This window comes from Bos indicus, chromosome 19, assembly GCF_029378745.1.
Source record: "Bos indicus isolate NIAB-ARS_2022 breed Sahiwal x Tharparkar chromosome 19, NIAB-ARS_B.indTharparkar_mat_pri_1.0, whole genome shotgun sequence".
In the NCBI taxonomy this organism is placed as follows: domain Eukaryota; kingdom Metazoa; phylum Chordata; class Mammalia; order Artiodactyla; family Bovidae; genus Bos; species Bos indicus.
Genome location: NC_091778.1, coordinates 27782597 through 27800983, shown reverse-complemented (window position 1 = coordinate 27800983; position 18387 = coordinate 27782597). Strand labels below are relative to the sequence as shown.

The window sequence follows — 18387 nt, the reverse complement described above, 5'->3', positions numbered from 1 at the left end:
AATTCTCCAGGCAAGAACACTGAAGCCATTCCCTTCTCCAGGGGAGATTCCAGGCCCAGGGGCCAAACTCAGGTCTCCTGCATTGCAGAAAGAGTCTTCACCGTCTAAGCCACCAGGGAAGCCCTAAACTCTCCTAAGTGATGCTTATATGCTTCCCAGGTGGCTCAGCAGTAAAGAATCTGCCGGCAATGCAAGAGACACGGGTTTGACCTCTGGGACAGAAAAACCCCCTGGAGAAGAAAATGGCAACCTACTCTAGTATTCTTGCTTGGGAAACCCCATTGTTAGAGGAGCTTGGCAGGCTACAGTCCTCCGGTTCGCAAAGAGTTGGACATGACTGAGAGATTAAACAACGACAACAAAAACAAAGTAATGTTTACATTAAGGCTAGAGGTGGGGTCTTGCAGAAATATTATCACTGTTACAAGTGATCTCAAAGATCAGCCTTCTCTTTTAAATTTGCAAAGAAAGAAAGGCCCAGAGAAGCAAAGCAACTTGCTCAAGGTCACACAGCATGTCAGTGGCAGAACATGACTCCTTGTTCTTTATATAGCATTACCCAGCCTCCAGTCAGGCTAATGGCTGGGGGTTCTATGCCAACATGCGTAGACCTAAGGTGACCCAAGCAAGATTTGAAGGGGATCGACATAGATTCTTACTGCTCCCCTCCACCTCTCCCTGCCACCCCTCCATCCACGCACAGCTCCAGTGATCAGTCAGTGAATAATTGTGGAAGCAGTTCTGTTGTGTCAAACAAGAGGTGCAGAGACAAAGGCCTGCAGTAGGATTTCCTATCCTCAGATCTTAGCACTTCCCACTGCAGTCGGGGAAGGGGTAAGGGGCAGTCACGAGGCAGCCAGTCCCTCCTCCACTCCCCAGCCCCCAGACGGTTTCTCCAGCCAAGTTCTCACGAAGAGGCCCCTCCCTCAGCGGCTCCACTGTTGCTATGGCAATTAGGTGGGTGGACAGCCCATCCTATCTAGAGGCCACCCAGCCCTCGCGTGGGGAGTTACCATAACAACCCCCCTAGTAATAGAGGGGGTTGGGTCCCACCCCCCTTCCCCCGCAAATAGAGAGGTGGGTGGTTTGATTGGCAGCTGGGCACACGAAAGAGGAGGGAAAAGGAAGGAAAGGCGTCAAAGGAGAGCTCAGAAGGAAATGGGGGAGAGAAAGGGCAAAAAACAGGGGAAGGGAAGGAAACGCGTGTGCGCACGCGCGCCAGCTGGTGGGCGCGCTCCGCGGCCGCCTCGGCCGCCGCCCACTTCTTTCACGCCAGGCTCGCGCGGTCCCTCAGTCCTCGCGCGCGCCTTTCGCTCTCTCTCCTGCGCCTGCGCGCAGGTGTCGGCGCCGAGGGGGAGGGGGAACCCGGCGCGCCCGCGTCACGTTCCCTCTTCCACCCTCCCGGTGCGCGGCCACTCCGCGCCTGCGCAGGAGAGGCGGGAGGCTCGGGTTGCAGGCTCTGGGGCGAGAGCTCCTGTCAGTCGGTGGGTCGGTCCTCCCGCCGGCCCTCCCCCTCCCCGTTCCACGGGGGAGGCGCGGTGGAGCCCGCCCCCAGGATCCCCCGATGGGGGAGAAGCGGCGACGGCGGCAGTGGAATAACCGAGCCGGAGCGTGAGCGGCCCCGTTCCCGGTGGAGGCCATGGGCGACCCAGCCCCCGCCCGCAGCCTGGACGACATCGACCTGTCCGCCCTGCGGGTGAGCGCGCCGCCCCCCCCACCCCCGCTCCCCCGCCCCAGCCTCGCCCGGTTCCCGTCCCCGCCGCTGGAGAGCGGGTGGCCGCACGCCTCGCGCGCTTCCCGGGCGTCGGGTCCCCCGCGGCGACCCCCGCCCCTCTCTCTGGCCCCCGCCCTCCGCTCCCCTTCGCTCTCCACGCGCTGCAGATTCTGGGAGCCAGCTCGGTCCCCGCCCTGGGGTGCCCCGCCCCCATTCCTCTCTCCTCCTCTACCTTTACTCAGCTTCCGGACCCCTTCCTCCCAGGTGTTTGCGGGTCACCCTCCAGTTCCCCTGAACCTGCAGTATCTTTACCGTGGTGCCCCTTCCTGGCCCTTGATCCCCTTTGGGGCCTCTTTTCCTCCCGTTGCTCCTCTGTCTTCTTCCCCCGCCTCCTGTTTCCCGGCTCCTCGAATTTTGACTTTGCCACTGCCTCGCCAGCCTCCCCCTCATCACCCTCTCTCCTCCTCGCCCAGCCCTGAATTGCATCTCTTCGCCGGCCGGCACTTCAGCCTCCCCTCTCGGGCCGCACACCTCCTACCGCCGCCCTCACCCCGCTGCTCGGCTGCCGCCCGCCCCGGTGCCTTCGTTCGCGTTTCAGGTGCAGCAGTCCGGCACCAGGCATTTCCGGTCTCAGGGTCCCCCGCATATTACATTACCAACTCTGCAGCAGAGCAGTGGGGCTGGGAGGAAAGTCAAGTGCACCGGGGGAGGAGGGGACGCGTTTCTGGTCTTCAGAAACTCTGGCCTGGGCTGGGAAGAGGATGTTTACAGGTCTGTACACACACAAACACATGCAGCATGTGGTCCTTCGGGTTTGGAAAAGCTTGGGTATTCATGGCTTTGCTGGAAGGCGGGGGAGGCGATGGAGATCTCTCCAGGGAGGGGCTCATTAGAAAAGGGATCAGAGGGGAACAACTGCAGCAGGAATTTCTTGGAAATACCTATTCGTTGTCTCTCCTGGGGCCTTTGCACGTCCTCATTTGGGAGCTTTCAGCAGCATTTACCTGTTTTTCTTCAGCAGGGAGCCCTGGCTTAAGGGGCCACTGAGTGATTTCAAGGTGAAGACTCCAGCCTATCCCCCAGGGGGTGTTTTTGTCCTGTGTCCTTCAGGCTCTCTCAACAGGCCAGGGTGTTTGGGGAGAGCAGGGTTTCCCATCTCTGGGTCGGGTGCTCCGGAGGCCCCTATTGAAATGTCTTCTGGCTTTTGAGTTGGTCAGGGAATGTGGCCAGTAGCAGGAAAAGGCGGTCAGCCACACAGGTGCCCCGGATATGACTGGAGGGGAGAGGGGAATTGAAGAGAGCAGAGTCATGTCGTTAATTGGGTTTCTCTAGGTGACACAATTTTTCTTGCCATTCAGGTCATAATTTGTTTGGTGCAACGTTGGGCTAGGAGACCTGACTTGCTTCAGATAAGGTGATGGTTGCTGAGGAGGGAGATGGAACATTGAGTTTCTCTCTCTCTGTGTATGTGCGTTTAGGGGAAGAGGGTCTGAAGGCTTTGGGAAGGAGAGTCTTAATCAGTTTAAACCAAGATTCTCAAGTCAGGCCAGCTGGGGTATAAGATGGAAATCCAGGCTCCCCTTAGTGTACTATCTATAGCGTGAGTCCCCACCTTCCCTTCCCACCTTGGTTGTTGATTAACTCTCGCTGCAGGTTCCTGTTGCTGAGGTGACTTAAATATAATAAAAACAGGTGGGTCCAAACCATGATCTTTGGCTTAAACCTTGTGGGGCTCTGCTTGGGCTTCTCTTTTCCTTTAGCCTCTTCTGCTAGTTTGGCCTGGATCGTCGGCCTGGGATTTCCAGCAGTTCTGCAGACACCCTATGACCTTGGATGTGGTATTTCCCTTCTTAACTTCTCTACTTTTGAAGCAGTGTTAGCCTCTTTCCTCAATCATCTCCTGCCCTGTTCTCCTCTCCTTCCCTCCAGAGAGGCCCTTGACCTGCTCCCAGTGCGTATGGTCTTTCCTGCCTCAGGCATTTTAAGAAAGCATCCCTCTTCCCCTACTACCACCCCAGTACTCCAGGGCTTGAGGTGGGGGGAAGCACTTCTTTTGAAATAGGACTGCAGAAGGCCTGTTGGACTTTTCTCAGGGAAGGACCTGTCCCCTCTGCCCCACCTCAGAGAGCCCCTGTGTAACAGCTGGGCTCAGTCATCTCTTATTCTGTTCTTGTCTGTCAAGAAATGGCAACCTGGAGAATTAGCAGAAAAGTGTTTCTCTAAACTGGGGAGGGGGATTGGAGACGAGCATATTCAGCGTTTATTAGCCAGCCTCACAGAGTCCAAGTTGTTTTTATTCTCTTGTTTCAAGATAAGGCTTAGCTTTCAGGTGGTGATGAGAGTCATAGGCTGGTATTAGGGAAGATTGAATGGCACTATCTCTTAGCCATGGGTGGGGAGGCGGGTAGACCTGCCACTTTGTGACCACGGGCACGCTTGACCTCTTTAAGGCCCTGTCTTCTGGCCCAGTAGTGTGGGGTTGTGTGCCTAAGTTTAGGTCCCCGCTTTCTCACTTATGAGTAACCATGGCCTTTCTCCCCCTTCTTCCCGGGTTGGCCGCAGATTCTGCCAAGAGCCTCACTTTCTCATTCTCCGTTTGCTCATCTGTATAGTGGTGATGGTACTGAACTCAGAGTTACTGAGGACTGGGTGAAATACTGCATATTAAGTACTTAGTCCAGTTCCTGGCACATCATGACCATATGATTGCCCTTATTGTTAATTGTTATCAGATGACAATCAGAGAAGGCTTCTGGCACAAGTGTATCTAAAATAGCACTCCCGCCCCTGCTTCATTTTTGTATAAATTTTTATATAGCATCCCTCAGTCTGCTTTGTTTTATTTTGTAGTCTTTATCACTAACTGACATGTACTTGTCAACCCTGACTAAAATATAAGTTCAGTGAAAGCTAGGATTTTGACTCTTCTGTTCAGTTTTGCATCCCCAGGGCCTATAACCGTGTTTTGCACGTGGGGGGGTCTCAACTGTTGAATAAATGCGTGTCCTAACAAGTGAAAACTCTTAGCTCTAAGCTCTGCTTAAAGAAAGCATTCAATAAACATCATGCTGGTTAGGCTTTCTCTTGCCTTTTGTATACACACAATTAAGAATATATCTTTTCTGAGTTTTTTGGAATGAGACCTCGTCTGGTGGTAAACAGAGCTCTGGAAGCCTCCATCTGAGACTTGAAGTTAGGATCTTCCAAGAGAAAAAAAATGGGCCTCTTATTTCAGACCTTTTCTGTGTCCAAGTTTGGTTATATTCCAGAAGAATCTTCTGACTGGTAACTCCTGGCTTCTCACAGAGCAGAAATATCAGTGGAAGTGGATGGGACAAGGAGGGAGCAGGCCCTGGGCTGACCTCTTTCCTTTTGTCTTGCTCCTCGTGGTTGACCCGCTTCACAGACCCAGCAGCTTCTCTTTACTGTCCGGCCAGCTGGAAGTTTTAGACTGCAGTGTCCTTGGAACCGGGGGGGCTGCGCTCAGTGTGTATGGAAATAACACCACGGCGCACAGGCAGGAGGGACTTGTTGCCGGGCAGTCGTGCTGACGGAGACGTTCTTGCTCTAACAGTCTTGTGGTGTTGTGTCTCTTCTCTGGAGGAGTCTCTTCCCTTTCCTTTTCTCTACGCCAGGCTGTGGAACTAGCACCACTTGGAGGGCTGGCAGTTCTGGGCGTGTGTTTCTAGGCCGATGAGCAACCACTGCACTCTGATGTGCTGGCTGTCCAAATGTTGATGATAGATGCCTCAGGCCAGGGCTGGACAGGCTGATCTGCAGCAGAAGCAGGGGCTTTGAGTGGGGACTTTTTCCCTAGGGAACTGCAGGTGAGGGTGGGGCTCTTGGGGGAACTAGTGGCACTTGGAGTGAAGTGAAAAGCTGCTTTGTGAAAAGTGAAAAGGTAGCAGAGAACTTTGCTAGAAGGAGATGTTCACCCATCTTCCAAGCTAGGAAGGAGACATCGCCACCTTTTGTGCCCCGGGTAGGACAGAGCCCTTGCCCTTTGTGATCCACAGAGGGGAGGGTCTTTGGAGAAGTGAGGTTTTCACAGTTAAGAGAACAGTAAGAGGGTCAGCAAGAGAGCTGGCCTGCCTACCACCACCAGCTTCCAGCTTCTCCCAGGAGTTCAGTTAACAATAAAATTCTAATTTCAGATCTGGCCTCCATTCCTTTCCACTCTGAACTGTGTGCCTAAAACGGGACAACAGCTTGGGTAGGTTGAGTGTCCTTGCCCGTCATCTGGGGACAATATAGCAGGAAGTGTACAGCTGCCCTTTATGAGCTTGTACTTTGGCCTTGGTTAATAAATAAGGAATGTGGTGACCTCTCAACCTAGGAACATAAAACAGTTCTGGGACTGCAGAGCATCTCCAGAAGCCGTTTGAGAGTCTGCCCGACTGATCTTTCTGTCTCTGAAGTTGTACCAGAGAGTTACCTGTAACATCCTTTTCTGCATCAGTCAGCAAGCATTGTTGGTCTACTATACTGAGAATCAGGTTCTAGATACTACAGGAAGGATGTAATAATGTGATGATACCATTCTAAGCCATTTAATCAGAGCTCTGGGAGCTTCCACCTAAGCAATGCCTTTGCAGGCTGAGGCTCTCCCCAACCCCCTCACACATATCCCCTACCCCCCGCAATTTTTAAACTTTCTGTCTTCCTCTATCTTAGAACCCTCAGGGTCAGTAAGTTTTTGTTAACTTTGATTGCTGTGACTCATACTCATTTTCTGTCTGTAGTGGTCAGTCTTCTTGAAATCTGATATCCAGTCTTTCCCCCTCCTCCAGCACTCACTTTACACCCACAACTCCCTCAGTTTTTTCTTTAGTAGGGCTGAAGAAATAGAACAGAAAGTGATCAAGTTAATAAGTCTCAAAGCATTTCTCAAATGCCCAGAGAATATAGGAAGATACAAAAATATGACTTGGGAGAAGCCCATGTTCATTCTTTTCTCTCTCTTGTTCTCCCTGGCCTTTTCCTCCTAACCAGCCAGTCCTTGACTTCAGTCTGGGATTCTTCCATCTACGGAACACTCCCCAAGAGGGTAATTGAAAAGGTGCTTGAGGTTTTTTGTTCTTAATATGGGGAGGAGATGGTAGAGGGAGGAGAAAATAAAGGGATGGAATTATGGTGACCAGGAAGCCCCTGGAGATTTTGCCCAGTGACCAGACAGCCAAGGATGTACTTGCTAAAGGTAGGATTTCCTGTTCTCCTTGAGAAAAGAACTAGAACTAGGCACAGAAGATACAATGACACACAAGATAGACACGGTTTTCCTATGTTCTAGTAGTAGGGACAGACATTCATAAAACAATCATATGTATATCTCTCTATGTATAATCACATATGCAGAAAATTGCAAGCCATGATAAGGACTGTAGCAGAAAACTTTAGCAAGCCGTGAGAGCACATAACAAGAATTGTTTTTACTTTTTACAAGACAGAAATATTTGTTTGGTTGGTTAAGAGAGAAATCGCCTGTCAGAAAATCAAGCTGACAATGCCACAGAAAGTGGAGCTAGAGGTGAGCCAGTGGGTAGAATGTGGAACCCGAACTCGGAGACCCTGGAATGGGGCCGTTCTTAGGGTGGGGCTTTAGGTCAACAGTTAACCAAGGGATAGGGGCTTGAGGATGGGGGGAAAAGTCCAGGCTTCATTTCCAAAAGGATTTCTTCTGAATCTTCCTATGAGAGAAGAAAAAAAGTTTGTCTCTTTCAAAGGGTAAGGGTATGTATGTGGAAAGAGCATGTGACTCTTATTTTTATTTAGTGGGGGGAAGGTCTCAGTACTGGGTGTGTGTGAGTTCACACGTCGCTCTGCAGAGGGTGACTGCGTGTGCTTGTTGTCTTAAGTGGGTGTATGAGGGAGCGGGTGTACCACTAGATGTTTTATATCGGGGTGCCCAACCTCCGGGATCTCCTGCCTCATGATCTAATATGGACCTGATGTAATAATAGTAGAAATAAAGTGCACAATAAATGTAATGCACTTGAATCATCCTGAAACCACCCCCACTTACCAGTCCTTGGGAAGGTTGTCTGCCACAAAACCGGTCCCTCGTTCCAGAAAGGTTGGGGACTGCTGTTTTGTATCATATTTATGTATGTAAGGTACACAACATGTTTTGATAGACATAGGCATAGTGAAATGATAACTGCAGTCAAGCTAATTAACATTTTCATCTCCTTACACCTGTGTGTGTGTGTGTGTGTGTGTGTGTGTGTGTGTGTGTGACTTGATGTCTTTGGCCCCGAATAGTGCGTAGGGTTGGAAGGTAGGTAAATCTCACAGGAATAAGCATGAGCAGGCCCAGCCTTGGAGTTAGCTTCCATGGTCAGTGGGATTCTGCCTAAGGCTAGGTGGATACTGTATGTATAAACAGGTCTCTCTCAATTTACACTGTACAAGTCAAGGATGAGTGGGGTGTGTCAGGAAGTGTTAACAATTTTGCACAGAGAACCACAGTCTTGGGTTTCTTGGAGGAGCCAGACTCCAGGAGCGGCTGAAATGTCAGGAGGGTGGGGCGGGCTGCCAGAAGTGTGTGGTGGCCCAGCCTGTGGTGTGGAGAGAGGGATGGGTGGAGGTCATGGAGACTCTGCCTGCAGCAAGGGGAATGCTGCAGGTTGGTAAGGGAGCAGCCGAGAAGACCTTGGACCGAGGAGGGAAGTGTGTGTCCTCACAGTGGGAGAGTCTTTGCAGCCAAGGGTGACAGGTGAAGCTTCTGTAGTCACAGCCAGGAACTGCCCCTCTCAGAGCCTGTGACTACGTCTGTGCCTGTGGTGGTGAATCTGCTCTGCCTTTTGGAGGAGAAGGGCCTCTTGAAAGCAGGCCCATGGCAGCGGGTCTTCTGAGGGAAAAGGGGAATCTTATCCCACCCTCTTCCACCAAAACCATCCAGGATAGGATCTGAAGGGCCGGACTTGCCAAGTTGGCTCCTAGACCACAGGCTTGGAGGAATTTTCTTTCAGCAGTGGTCTCTGCAGGGACACACTGAGGATCAGTAGGGCCGAGTGAGGAAGTTGCCACCTCCTTCCAGTCATCTCAGTGTCCACTTTCTCCACAAAACCTCCCCTGACTGTGCCAGCCCTCACTGGTCACCTTTTCACGGACCTTGTAATTTAGCATTTGAATATGTTTCACCTCTACTAAAATCATATTTCATCATCTTGTTTTCCCTTTCACTTCCTTAACTATAGGAACCATAATCCACACTTCGTGTTGAGCCTCACAGTGCATACAGACTACACAGCAGGGTTCAGTACTTATTCCCTTGATAAGCGATCAGGGGACAAACATTCTTGTCACTTTCCCACCGGAGTGCCTCGTATGTGCTGGGCACCATGTGACACAAAATAGCATCGTTCCTGACTAAGTGCTTCCCAACCCAGGGGGACACTGCCCTCCTGGGGGTGTTTGAAAATGTTGGGGAGGGAGGTTTCATTGCCAATTTGTCTCAGAAGCACTAACAACTTTAAATATTAATATGTGGGGATCAGGGCTGTGAAGCACCCGGTGATGACCGGAGAGCACACTGAAGAATTATTTTCCCACCCACCTTGCCGATAGGGCCTCTTGTGAACCTGTTATGGATGTGGAAAAGGTCAGGGGAAGGACTGGACAAGTTTCTCCCGTGAAGTCAGAAGTCGATCCTAAGCTCCCTCCTTTCCTTCTTTCCGGGCGGAGAGAGGAATATAGGCTGTAAACTACTCGTGCGCATGGCACGAAGCTCTTCTCGCAGCTCGGGTCTGTCTGCCAGCACACCTCTGGAGGTAAAATGGGCCAGCTCCAGAGCCAGACTGCAAGGAAGATGATTTTCATGTTCTTTCTTCACCGCCTACCCACTCTCTCTTTCAAGGCACATTTGTAAGAGAGTGGCTGAAAAGCATGTCATACTTGGTCTTCAGTTCTGAGCAGCTTAGGAAAGAGTCTTCAAGAAAAGATTCAGACAGACTTTGTCTTGTAATAACCTGTAATGGAAAATAATCTTAAAAAAAAAAAAAAAATATATATATATATAATTGAATCACTCTGCTGCTGTAAGCCAGAAATTGACACAGTTTTGTAACTCGGCTCTACTTCTATTGAAACAGAACAGTTGGACATGGGGTGCCCTAAAATCTGAGCAGCAGGGAGGCGAGAGGAGGAGGTAGGTGTGAGGTCCCAGTGTGAGAGCAGAGGCTGGTGCAGTGGTCTTTTCTCTCCAGTCTTTGCATCCTGAGGTTGGCCCCATGAAGCCAGAGGCGTGCTGAGGGAGTATCGTTGCTCAGTCTGCAGGGGAGTGACTAGAGGGAAGACCACTTGGCTAGGGTCTCCTTTGGAGAAGGACAGAGCTCTGGGGGTGAGTGAGTGGCTGGGAGCAGAGTGGCTGGTGGGGATGCGTGAATGTCGCAGGGCCACCATCACTTCTTGCTATCTGTATCCGACTCGAGGGGGCAAGACTGATGGGCTCTTGGTCTAGTCTAGCTAAGGTTTGGAGAAGTTGGGGAAAGTCCCTCTCACTTTCACAGTGTCCTTCACCATGGAAACTACCTTCAATCCCAGAGAGCAGGGTTGGGGAGGACAGACAACATGTGGTTCAGAAGTTGGCCAGTCCCTGTATCCCTTCAGACCTCTAGGAAGCCCTCTTTTTCTCTCTTTTTCAGTTTGGAACAAAAATTTCTCTGATACAAGTCATTTATATTTTAATGTGGATTCATTTCAAAAGGGGTTCTGGAGTGGAATAGGGAAAATAATGAATACTTGCTATGCAGAGCATTCCCTCCTTGTATAATCTCATTACTCCTCACAGTAACCCTTTGAAGTGGGATATTTTCCTCATGTTTCAAGATGAAGAGACCAAGGCTTACAGAACTTGGAAATTAAATAACGTGCCTGAGGACAGCCACTAAGCAGCAGGTCGCAGAGTCGGGCTCAGGTCTGACTCAACCCAGAACCTGAGCCCGTGCGCCCCTGCGCTGCTGGAGGCCTGCGCCCAGGCGGCAGGCGTCTCTGGGGCGTGTTGAGGGGAGGGCGCCTGCCGCTGACATTCTGGACTGTGTGCCTCAAGCAGTGTTGTCTTGCACTTGCTTTAATCATGGACATGTGGCCTGTGGGAAACAGGCTTTGTGGGCTCACTCGGGACAATATAACACTGTCCATAAAACGTCTGTGGTGAAGAATTGTATTAGGAAACTTTGAAACATGGCCTGTTTCATGGTTTGGAGGCAGCCTGTAAGAGCAGTGGTCACGGCCTCTAAGAGGTCACCGTTTATATCTGTCTTGGCAGTGGACAGGTTTTAATCACATGGGAGCATTTTTTGAGAAGAGAGGATGACTCTACTTATTTATTTAGTAAATGACTTAAAAATTTTTTAATATTTAATTGGCTGCAGCGGGCCTGAGTTGTGGCGTCAGGATCTCTGTTGCGTCGTGTGGGATCTTTCGTTGCTTACGTGGACTGTAGTTGTGGCACAGGGACTTAGTTGCTCCGCATATATGGGGTCTTAGTTCCTTGACCAGGCATCGAACGTGTGCCCTGCATTCGCAGGCAGATGGGTAACGACTGGACCATCAGGGAAGTAAAAACATAGTAAGTGACCTTAGCCTGAGCCATTGGAACTGCTGGTGGGTTGGTGTTGATGGGCACATGCTGAGAATACAAAGATCCAGGGGCCTGTGCCCAGAACTGGTGGAGATTTCTGGATGTCAGGCTGCCAGGCGGCATTCTCTGATGATGGGAGTGAAAAGGGTGTGCAAGAATTCAGATTTATTCTGGAGGAAAGAGCATTAATGATTCAGAAGAAGCCCTGTTCTTCAGAGGGAGGAGAAAAAGACTGGCTCATCCATCCCACCTTAAAATTAAAAAAAAAAAAACTGTAGTTATTAATAAATATACACAACATAAAATTGACCATCTTAGCTGTTTTTAAGTGCACAATTTGGTGACATCAAGTACATTCTTGTTGTGTAACCGTCACTGCTGTCCCCTCCAGAATGTTTTCATCTTCCCCAGCTGAAACCCTGTCCCCATGAAACACCCAACTCCCCACCCCCAGCCTCTGGCAACCACCCATCTGTGTCTCCTCCCTTTGTGTGTGTGCAGAGCTAAGCAGAGGGCTGACATGGCAGATACTTACTATTTGTCGAGTCAGGTGAGGTGACCTGTTTCAGAAGTCCGTGTGTCATCAGCCAACCCGGGCCACTCCCCATCCTCCTGGCTCCAGCGCAAGGCATTAGGCCTCCGAGGGGGGTTTTCAGTGGAATGGCCACATGGAATCACAAAAGATTCAGGAACGGAAAGAGAAGTTGAGGGTTTCTTTTCCGTATTCAGCTCCTTTTGCCATCTCCCAGCTGGGCTTTGCTTTCTGGTTCTGTTGTACTTATATGCGTCATCTTGTTTACTCTTAGCCCTTACTTCTCATCCTGGGGGTGTGGTGGGTAGCTACAGAGGAAGGTGGGAAGGAGACCATGCAGGGGACAAAGCTAATCAAATGAAACAGCGTATCTCTGTGTGTGAGGGGTTCCTGTGTTAACAGAGAGGGCTTCTCCCTGGAAGTAGAAGAAAACCATCCTTAGATGAGTACATTGTACCCAGAGGAGGGTCTCTGTCTTTTCTGTGTTTCCCCTTTCCCAAGGGGTGGCCAGTGGTGTAACTCTGGCTGGCAGCTTATTTGACAGACATGTATTCATGTATCATGAGGAGCAGAAAGGTGACATCAAGTAGAAGGAGGTAGTTGTTTAAAATCAGTCAGTCTGAGCTCAGGAGCTTCTTTCCTGTGGGATGACAGGCCACAGCAAAGGCTTAGATTCTCACGGGGAGGAAGGAGTGGTCAGCTGTGAAAGCTGTCATGGGGAAATCGAGGGCAGCCTTTGAGGCTCCTTTGATGTCACCTTCCTGGGTCTCCAGGCCTGCAGAGTTTGGAGCCTGGTCAGGCTGTATTCCTCTGTGGTGTCCACACCCCTGGACAGACCCAAAGCATGACCTAGAATTGAATTGGATTTCTTAGAATACAGGTGACCAATTCCATGGCCTGCCTAGCCTCCTCCCTTTGTTCACACCACTTACAGTTTTTTCATTGACCTTCGTGGGGAAGGAAGTATAAAGGAAGGAGAGGCAGGCTTGGCAATTAAGTCACCCAGGAAGAGAGGAGGGCAGGGGAGCCCTGTGTGGTGGAGAGGCCTGTCTTACAGGTCAAGATCTAGGCCACAGGGCCTCTAGTCGAAGGTTCGGGGAGCAGCTTAGGATCCCCTGTTCGGGGCTGTTTCCCTGGATCACCCACCCTGATGTCAGGTCCCAGGGCCTGAGGACTCGGTCTTTTCGGTTTCCTACACACAACCTTACAGGAGGCTCCACGTGTTCACCATCACCTTCCAGGGTCTGCCCCATGGCCCTCCTCACCACAGCCCCTCTCACTCCAGTCTAAAGCCTGTTTCTTTCTTAGACTGAGTCAACTATAAATGGATTGATGGTTTTTCTTGGACTGAGCCTGGTTCACTCACCCCTGGTGCTCATGGTGCGAATGGAGGAGCACTGCACTCCTCACTCGTGGGAACACAGCCTTCCCTAGGTATTATCCTGCCGTCTGGCATTGTGCCTGCCTGGATATGGTTGTTATCACCACCACCGATAAAAGCACGGAGTGGCTTAAGTGTCCATGTTTAAAGCAGAGCCTCCATGGACCATGTGACATTTTTAAAGGTGCCAGCCGCGGGCCAGGGTCCCAGAGCTGGTTAGACCTGAACTCAGAGGCTCCTGCTGCTCTGCTGCAGTGCCCAGGCCCCAGCAGAAACAGAGGGCTCCCGTGTGTTTGGTCAGTCTGGAGTTCAAGGTGCATTCTGTGCAGATGAGGTGTGTGTCACAAGTCAGTGATTAATGTACCCACTGCTGCCCGCATCCCCCGCCCCATCCTTGAAACCTGCCCAGGTGGGGCAGGAGTGACGTCTGCAGAGAGCTCCCCGGTGGAGGCCTGCTGACACAGGGCTGTCAGAGTTGAGGCAATGTGATATATGGAGCCGGCATGGAATCAGGAGCCTGGAGACCTGGCTCCTGTTTCAGTTCCTCTGGCTTACAGGATGAGCGTCATCTCTCTGGGACTTGGGTTTCCTCACTTAGGAAAACAAAGGGATAAGAATAGAGGCTCTTAATCAGAGGCATGCTCAGAGTCACCTGGGTAGCTTCTTTAACCCACGTTTTACCCAGACCCTGCCCCTCCTCGCCAGGTGATTCAGTCTTCCCAGGGCAGGGCCTTGGTATGTGTGTTTTCCCAGGTGAGCAGATTCCCTTTGAGAACCACTGGACCAGATAATCCTTAAGCTCCCCCCCGCCCCCAGACCCAAGAGGCCTCTCCTCCCTTCTTTCCTCTCTTCATTGCTAAAAATCTTTGAGCACCAAGTTGGGACGTGGGGCAGGGCATCCAGGAAGGATACCAAAGAAAGGGAAGGTTCAGAAAGATCTGAAGGACCATTTGAAGTAAGAACATCAGTATGGGTGCGCTCCTTGTTGTTCAGTTGCTCAGTAGCGTCCAACTCTTGGCAGCCCCATGGACTGCAACATACCATGCTTCCCTGTCCTTGTCCATCTTCCAGAGTTTCCTCAAACTTGTGTCCGTTGAGTCGGTGATGCCATCCAACCATCCCGTCCTCTGTTGTTCCCTTCTCCTTCTTAGGCTCCCCTGAGTCTGTTAGAGCTGAGGGAAGAGGAGGCAGACCCGGTGAGGACTGACCTGGGAAGACAGGACATCTTTACTTGCCCTTTGAAGATAGGGAGGGACCTGGATATCGGGGCCTTTCCCATCCTCACAGGTGTTGGAGAGGGATTTGAATCCAAACTCCAGTTCTGTTACTTACTGTGTGACCTCTGGCAAGGTCATAATTACCCCCATGCCTCATTTTTGCCATTTGTCAAAGACCCACCTAACAGGGCTGTTTCAAGGGTTAAACAGAAGTGTATAAGTACTTGGCCTGGTAACTGCTCGTTAGATAGGTGGTAGCTGCATGATTTCTCCTATGAAAGCCCCCAGAAAGGATGTCTCCTGGGGTTCTGTTAACATTCCTCTTCTTCACATTTTGTTTGGGGAAAGAGAAAACCACCCAGTGTCTTGAGTTCAATCTTAATGGCTGTCCGTGAGTGAGTCACTCAGCCCCTAGGTGTGGGTCTGGCTTTCCCTTCTCTACCGTAGAGCGTTCTACCCTCTTCCAGTGGAAAAAAGAGCAACTTCAAAATCTAATGTCTCAACTTGAAACTCCTGTTTGTCCTGCCCCCTGAGTCAGGAATTCCAGCCCCACATGCCCTTGAGTGTAGATGCTGCGGGCTCAGCTGGGGGTGGGGGTAGATCTGCACCTCACCCTCGGGACATTCTGATGGGGATAAACCGCTTGGTTCAGATGTGAGAGACAGGACTTTACACCGAAATGTGTAAAGTGCTTTATGGAAAGGCTACTTGGATCCTCGATGGCCTTGCCTGGAGACTTAAGGCTCTTTCTCCTTCAGGACCTAGGGCCTTCCCCACCTCTGACCTTCGCTGAGTTAACTCTGACTTGTCTTTTTGGTCTCAAACTAAATATCACTTCCCCATCAGCCCTTTACTGCCCCAACCCCTATCATAACCTCCCTTTAATCTTTCAAAAAGTATTCTGTGTACTTTTTAAAATTTTATGCGTTTATTAATTGATGTTATTTCTAACTGCGCTGGGTCTTCGTTGCTGCGCATGCGCGTTTGTCTAGTGTGGTGAGCAGGGACTGCTCTCTGGCTGTGGCACGCGGGCTTCTCATTGTGGCGGCTTCTCTAGTTAGGGAGCACGGGCTCTAGGGCGCACAGGCTTTGGTAGTTGTGGTTTGAGGTTTAAGAGCACAGGGTAAGTGATTGTGGTGCCTTGGTTTAGTTGCTCCACAGCATGTGGGATCTTCCCCTACCGGGAAACGAACCAGTGTCCCCTGCGTTGCAAGGCCGATTCTTAACTGCTGGACCACCAGGGAGGCCGTGTTCTTTTTCTTACTGCCTACCGCAGTTCAGTGTGTGTAGTTGTGTAATTGTGTCTTTAATGTTTGCTTCCTGTAAGCTCCACAAAGGAAGGGTCTGTTTCTGTTTCATTCACGGCCATGTTCTGTTCTCTGCCAGGCACTCGACGTTTGTTGAATGACTGCACGACCTGGTCACAGGGCCCTAAAATTGGCAGGAATGTAGCCAGGGAAGCTTTCTCAGGATAAAAGAGGAGAGGTGGGCCTGGTGAATAGTTGGATGAGCATGTTTGCTCCATCATGCTGGTCAGGAAATTCCTCTCTCTGTCTCACCTATGTACCCCTTGGGCTGTAATTTATTCTGAGTTGGTCCTTGGTGGGGCCAGAGAATTTCTGGTCTCCACCCTTCAGAGAGTAACCCTTTCTAAGTCTGATTCAGACAGTCCTTCCTTCCCCTCCCTGTGGGCCCCACCCTCCACCTGCTCTTCTCTCAACTGACTCAACTTGGCGCCCTCTACCCTTCCTTCCAGAGTGTCTTCTCATAGTCCCCTGTCTGTCATAGCCTTCCTCCCTGTGTCCTCTCTGATGGCATCTGGCCGGGTCTTTCCCATCTGGAAGTAGAAGCCACATAGGAGTCAGATAAGACCTAGGCTTTCTTGGTCATGAACCCTCCCCAGCCTCTTGCCTGGTGTTTGTGGACACCTGATTCCCACAGGAGGCGGTTGGCAATGAAGTCTAATGGTTTGTTTGTGCTAGAATGGAAAACCAGCAGCGAGAAGCCTTATTATTATCCTGCCCCTCATTGTTGTCATCCTGCATGAGCTTGGTGTCTGCCCGCCTGAATGGCCTTGATGTCTGCCCCCCTCCTGCCTCCTTGCTTCCAAGCTCTGTCCTTTCTTTCCTGTTGTCTGCTTGCCAGGGACCGCCCCCCTCCCCGCACCGCCCCCTGTACCTTTCAGCCCTGGCCTCCAAGGCCGTAGTCCTTTTTTTCCTCCCTTCTCTCTCGCCTGCCCTCCTCACAGTTCTACTTTTTTGTCTTGTCTATTTTCTCCCAAGCTGCCACTCTTCACTCTAAATCCCAGGAAAATCACCTTCTGACAGAGTTTTTCCTTGGCTCTATGGGAGGCAAGTCTCTTCATAATGACTCTGCAAATTTACAGCACTTTTGTGGGTATCAAAATGTTTGTACATCCATGAACCCTTGTGAGCTGGGGTTGGGTTGGTAAGGAAAAGAGGCTCTGCAAGCTTAAGTGATTTGCTGATTTGCCTTCATGATATGAAAGAATCAGAGCCAGTGCCCAGGCCTTCTGATTCTCAGTGAAGTCTAAACCATTCCCTGTCATTCCGTCTTACTAGCCTCCTGGTTGCCTTGCTGCTTCAGCTAAGGAAACATGTCTCCGAGTCATCCGCTCCTACTTTGGAACCTTCCTTTAAGTTGTCTAAGATGCGACCTTCCTCTGCCCTTCACCTAACCCAGCCTCTGCCCCCTTCTTTCTCCTTTCCAGAAAGCTTGGCTCTCTTCTCCCTCAGGAACCTTCCCCATTCTCTATTCTTTCCCTGTTGCTTCTTACAGCCTTTGGGTCCTTGTTAATGTTTCCCTTTGATTTTAGCCAGTGATAAAGGAGTTCCTGCTATAGGAAAGTCCGCTTTCTAGTAATATATGTTTACCCAACATATAAATTATGGGGCACTGATTCACATAACAAAAGAGGATTCACTTTCAGTAGCTGCCCTTGTTCATTGCTTTTAAGTGACTGTTTGTGGATTATTTTGGAAAAAAAATGGAGATTAAACCCAAAGCTAGTGTTAGAAACCATAGCACTAGGGAAAGGGGATGTTTTATCTAAATAGCACCTACTTTCTTCTGTTTTTATATCCATTCAACAGAAGGGTATTGAACGTAGCCTTGGGCTTCTCTGGTGGTTCAGTCAGTAAAGAATCTTTTGCAATGCAGGATACCTGGGTTTGACCCCTCAAGAAGGAAATGGCAACCCACAGCAGTATTCCTGCCTGAAAAATCCCATGGACAGAGGAGCATGGCGACCATGGGGTCGCAAAGAGTCAGACACAACTGAGTGACTGACACTTTGACTTCTTAAGACTTTGTCTTGCAGAGGACAAACAATTAAAGAATCAGTCACAAAAATGAAGTTGGGGCCACGAAAGGGGCCGTGCAGAGTGCCGTGGGAGCAGGACCACAGTCAGGGAAACTTCCTGGAGGAGATGGGGTCTGTGTTGAAGTCTGGAAGGATGTGCTCAGGGCATCCAGGTCAAAGGGAGGGGAGAGATGGAGTTGGAAGAGTGGACAGCATGTGCCCAGAGGTGAAAAGGGGCGTGGCGTATTAAAAGAACCAAGAACTCCTTGCCTTGCCCTTCTCCCCCTACCCCGCCCCCCACCCCCCCCACCCCCCCACCCCCCGCCCAGGACGGGAATGGGTGGGGCTCCAGGTAAACCATCCTTTGGATCATTAGCTGTAAGGCAGTTAGATCTGAGCCTAAGGAAGAGCCTCTCTGGCCCACAGAAGGCCAATGGAATCCAGTGGACAGAGCTCTGGGGCACGTGTGCCATGGGAGGCCTCCTTGGATTTGCCATCAGAAGACGAACCAGGCTCCACTTTGAAAACACAACGTCTTGGAGCCTTGGTTTCCTTATCTGTGAAGTGGAGTAATAATTCCTGCCTGGCTTCCCTCCAGGTCAGAGGCACAAATGAGATAACAACTGTGGAAACACCTT

At 50.7% G+C, this 18387-nt stretch overlaps 1 protein-coding gene across 13 annotated transcripts in view; it reads left to right on the top strand.

Annotated features, from left to right (window-relative positions):
- Positions 1 to 1406: 1406 nt before the first annotated feature.
- MINK1 (misshapen like kinase 1) overlaps positions 1407 to 18387 on the top strand; it is a 47073-nt gene continuing 30092 nt past the window's right edge. For 10 of the 13 annotated variants that reach the window (XM_019981471.2, XM_019981470.2, XM_019981469.2 and 7 more), the window contains exon 1: positions 1407 to 1696. In XM_019981471.2, coding sequence (XP_019837030.2) covers positions 1640 to 1696 — 57 coding nt within the window. In that variant the 5' untranslated portion in view covers positions 1407 to 1639. The remainder of the gene's footprint in view (positions 1697 to 18387) is intronic. The other 3 variants (XM_019981475.2, XM_019981479.2, XM_019981477.2) reach the window with 1 other exon arrangement.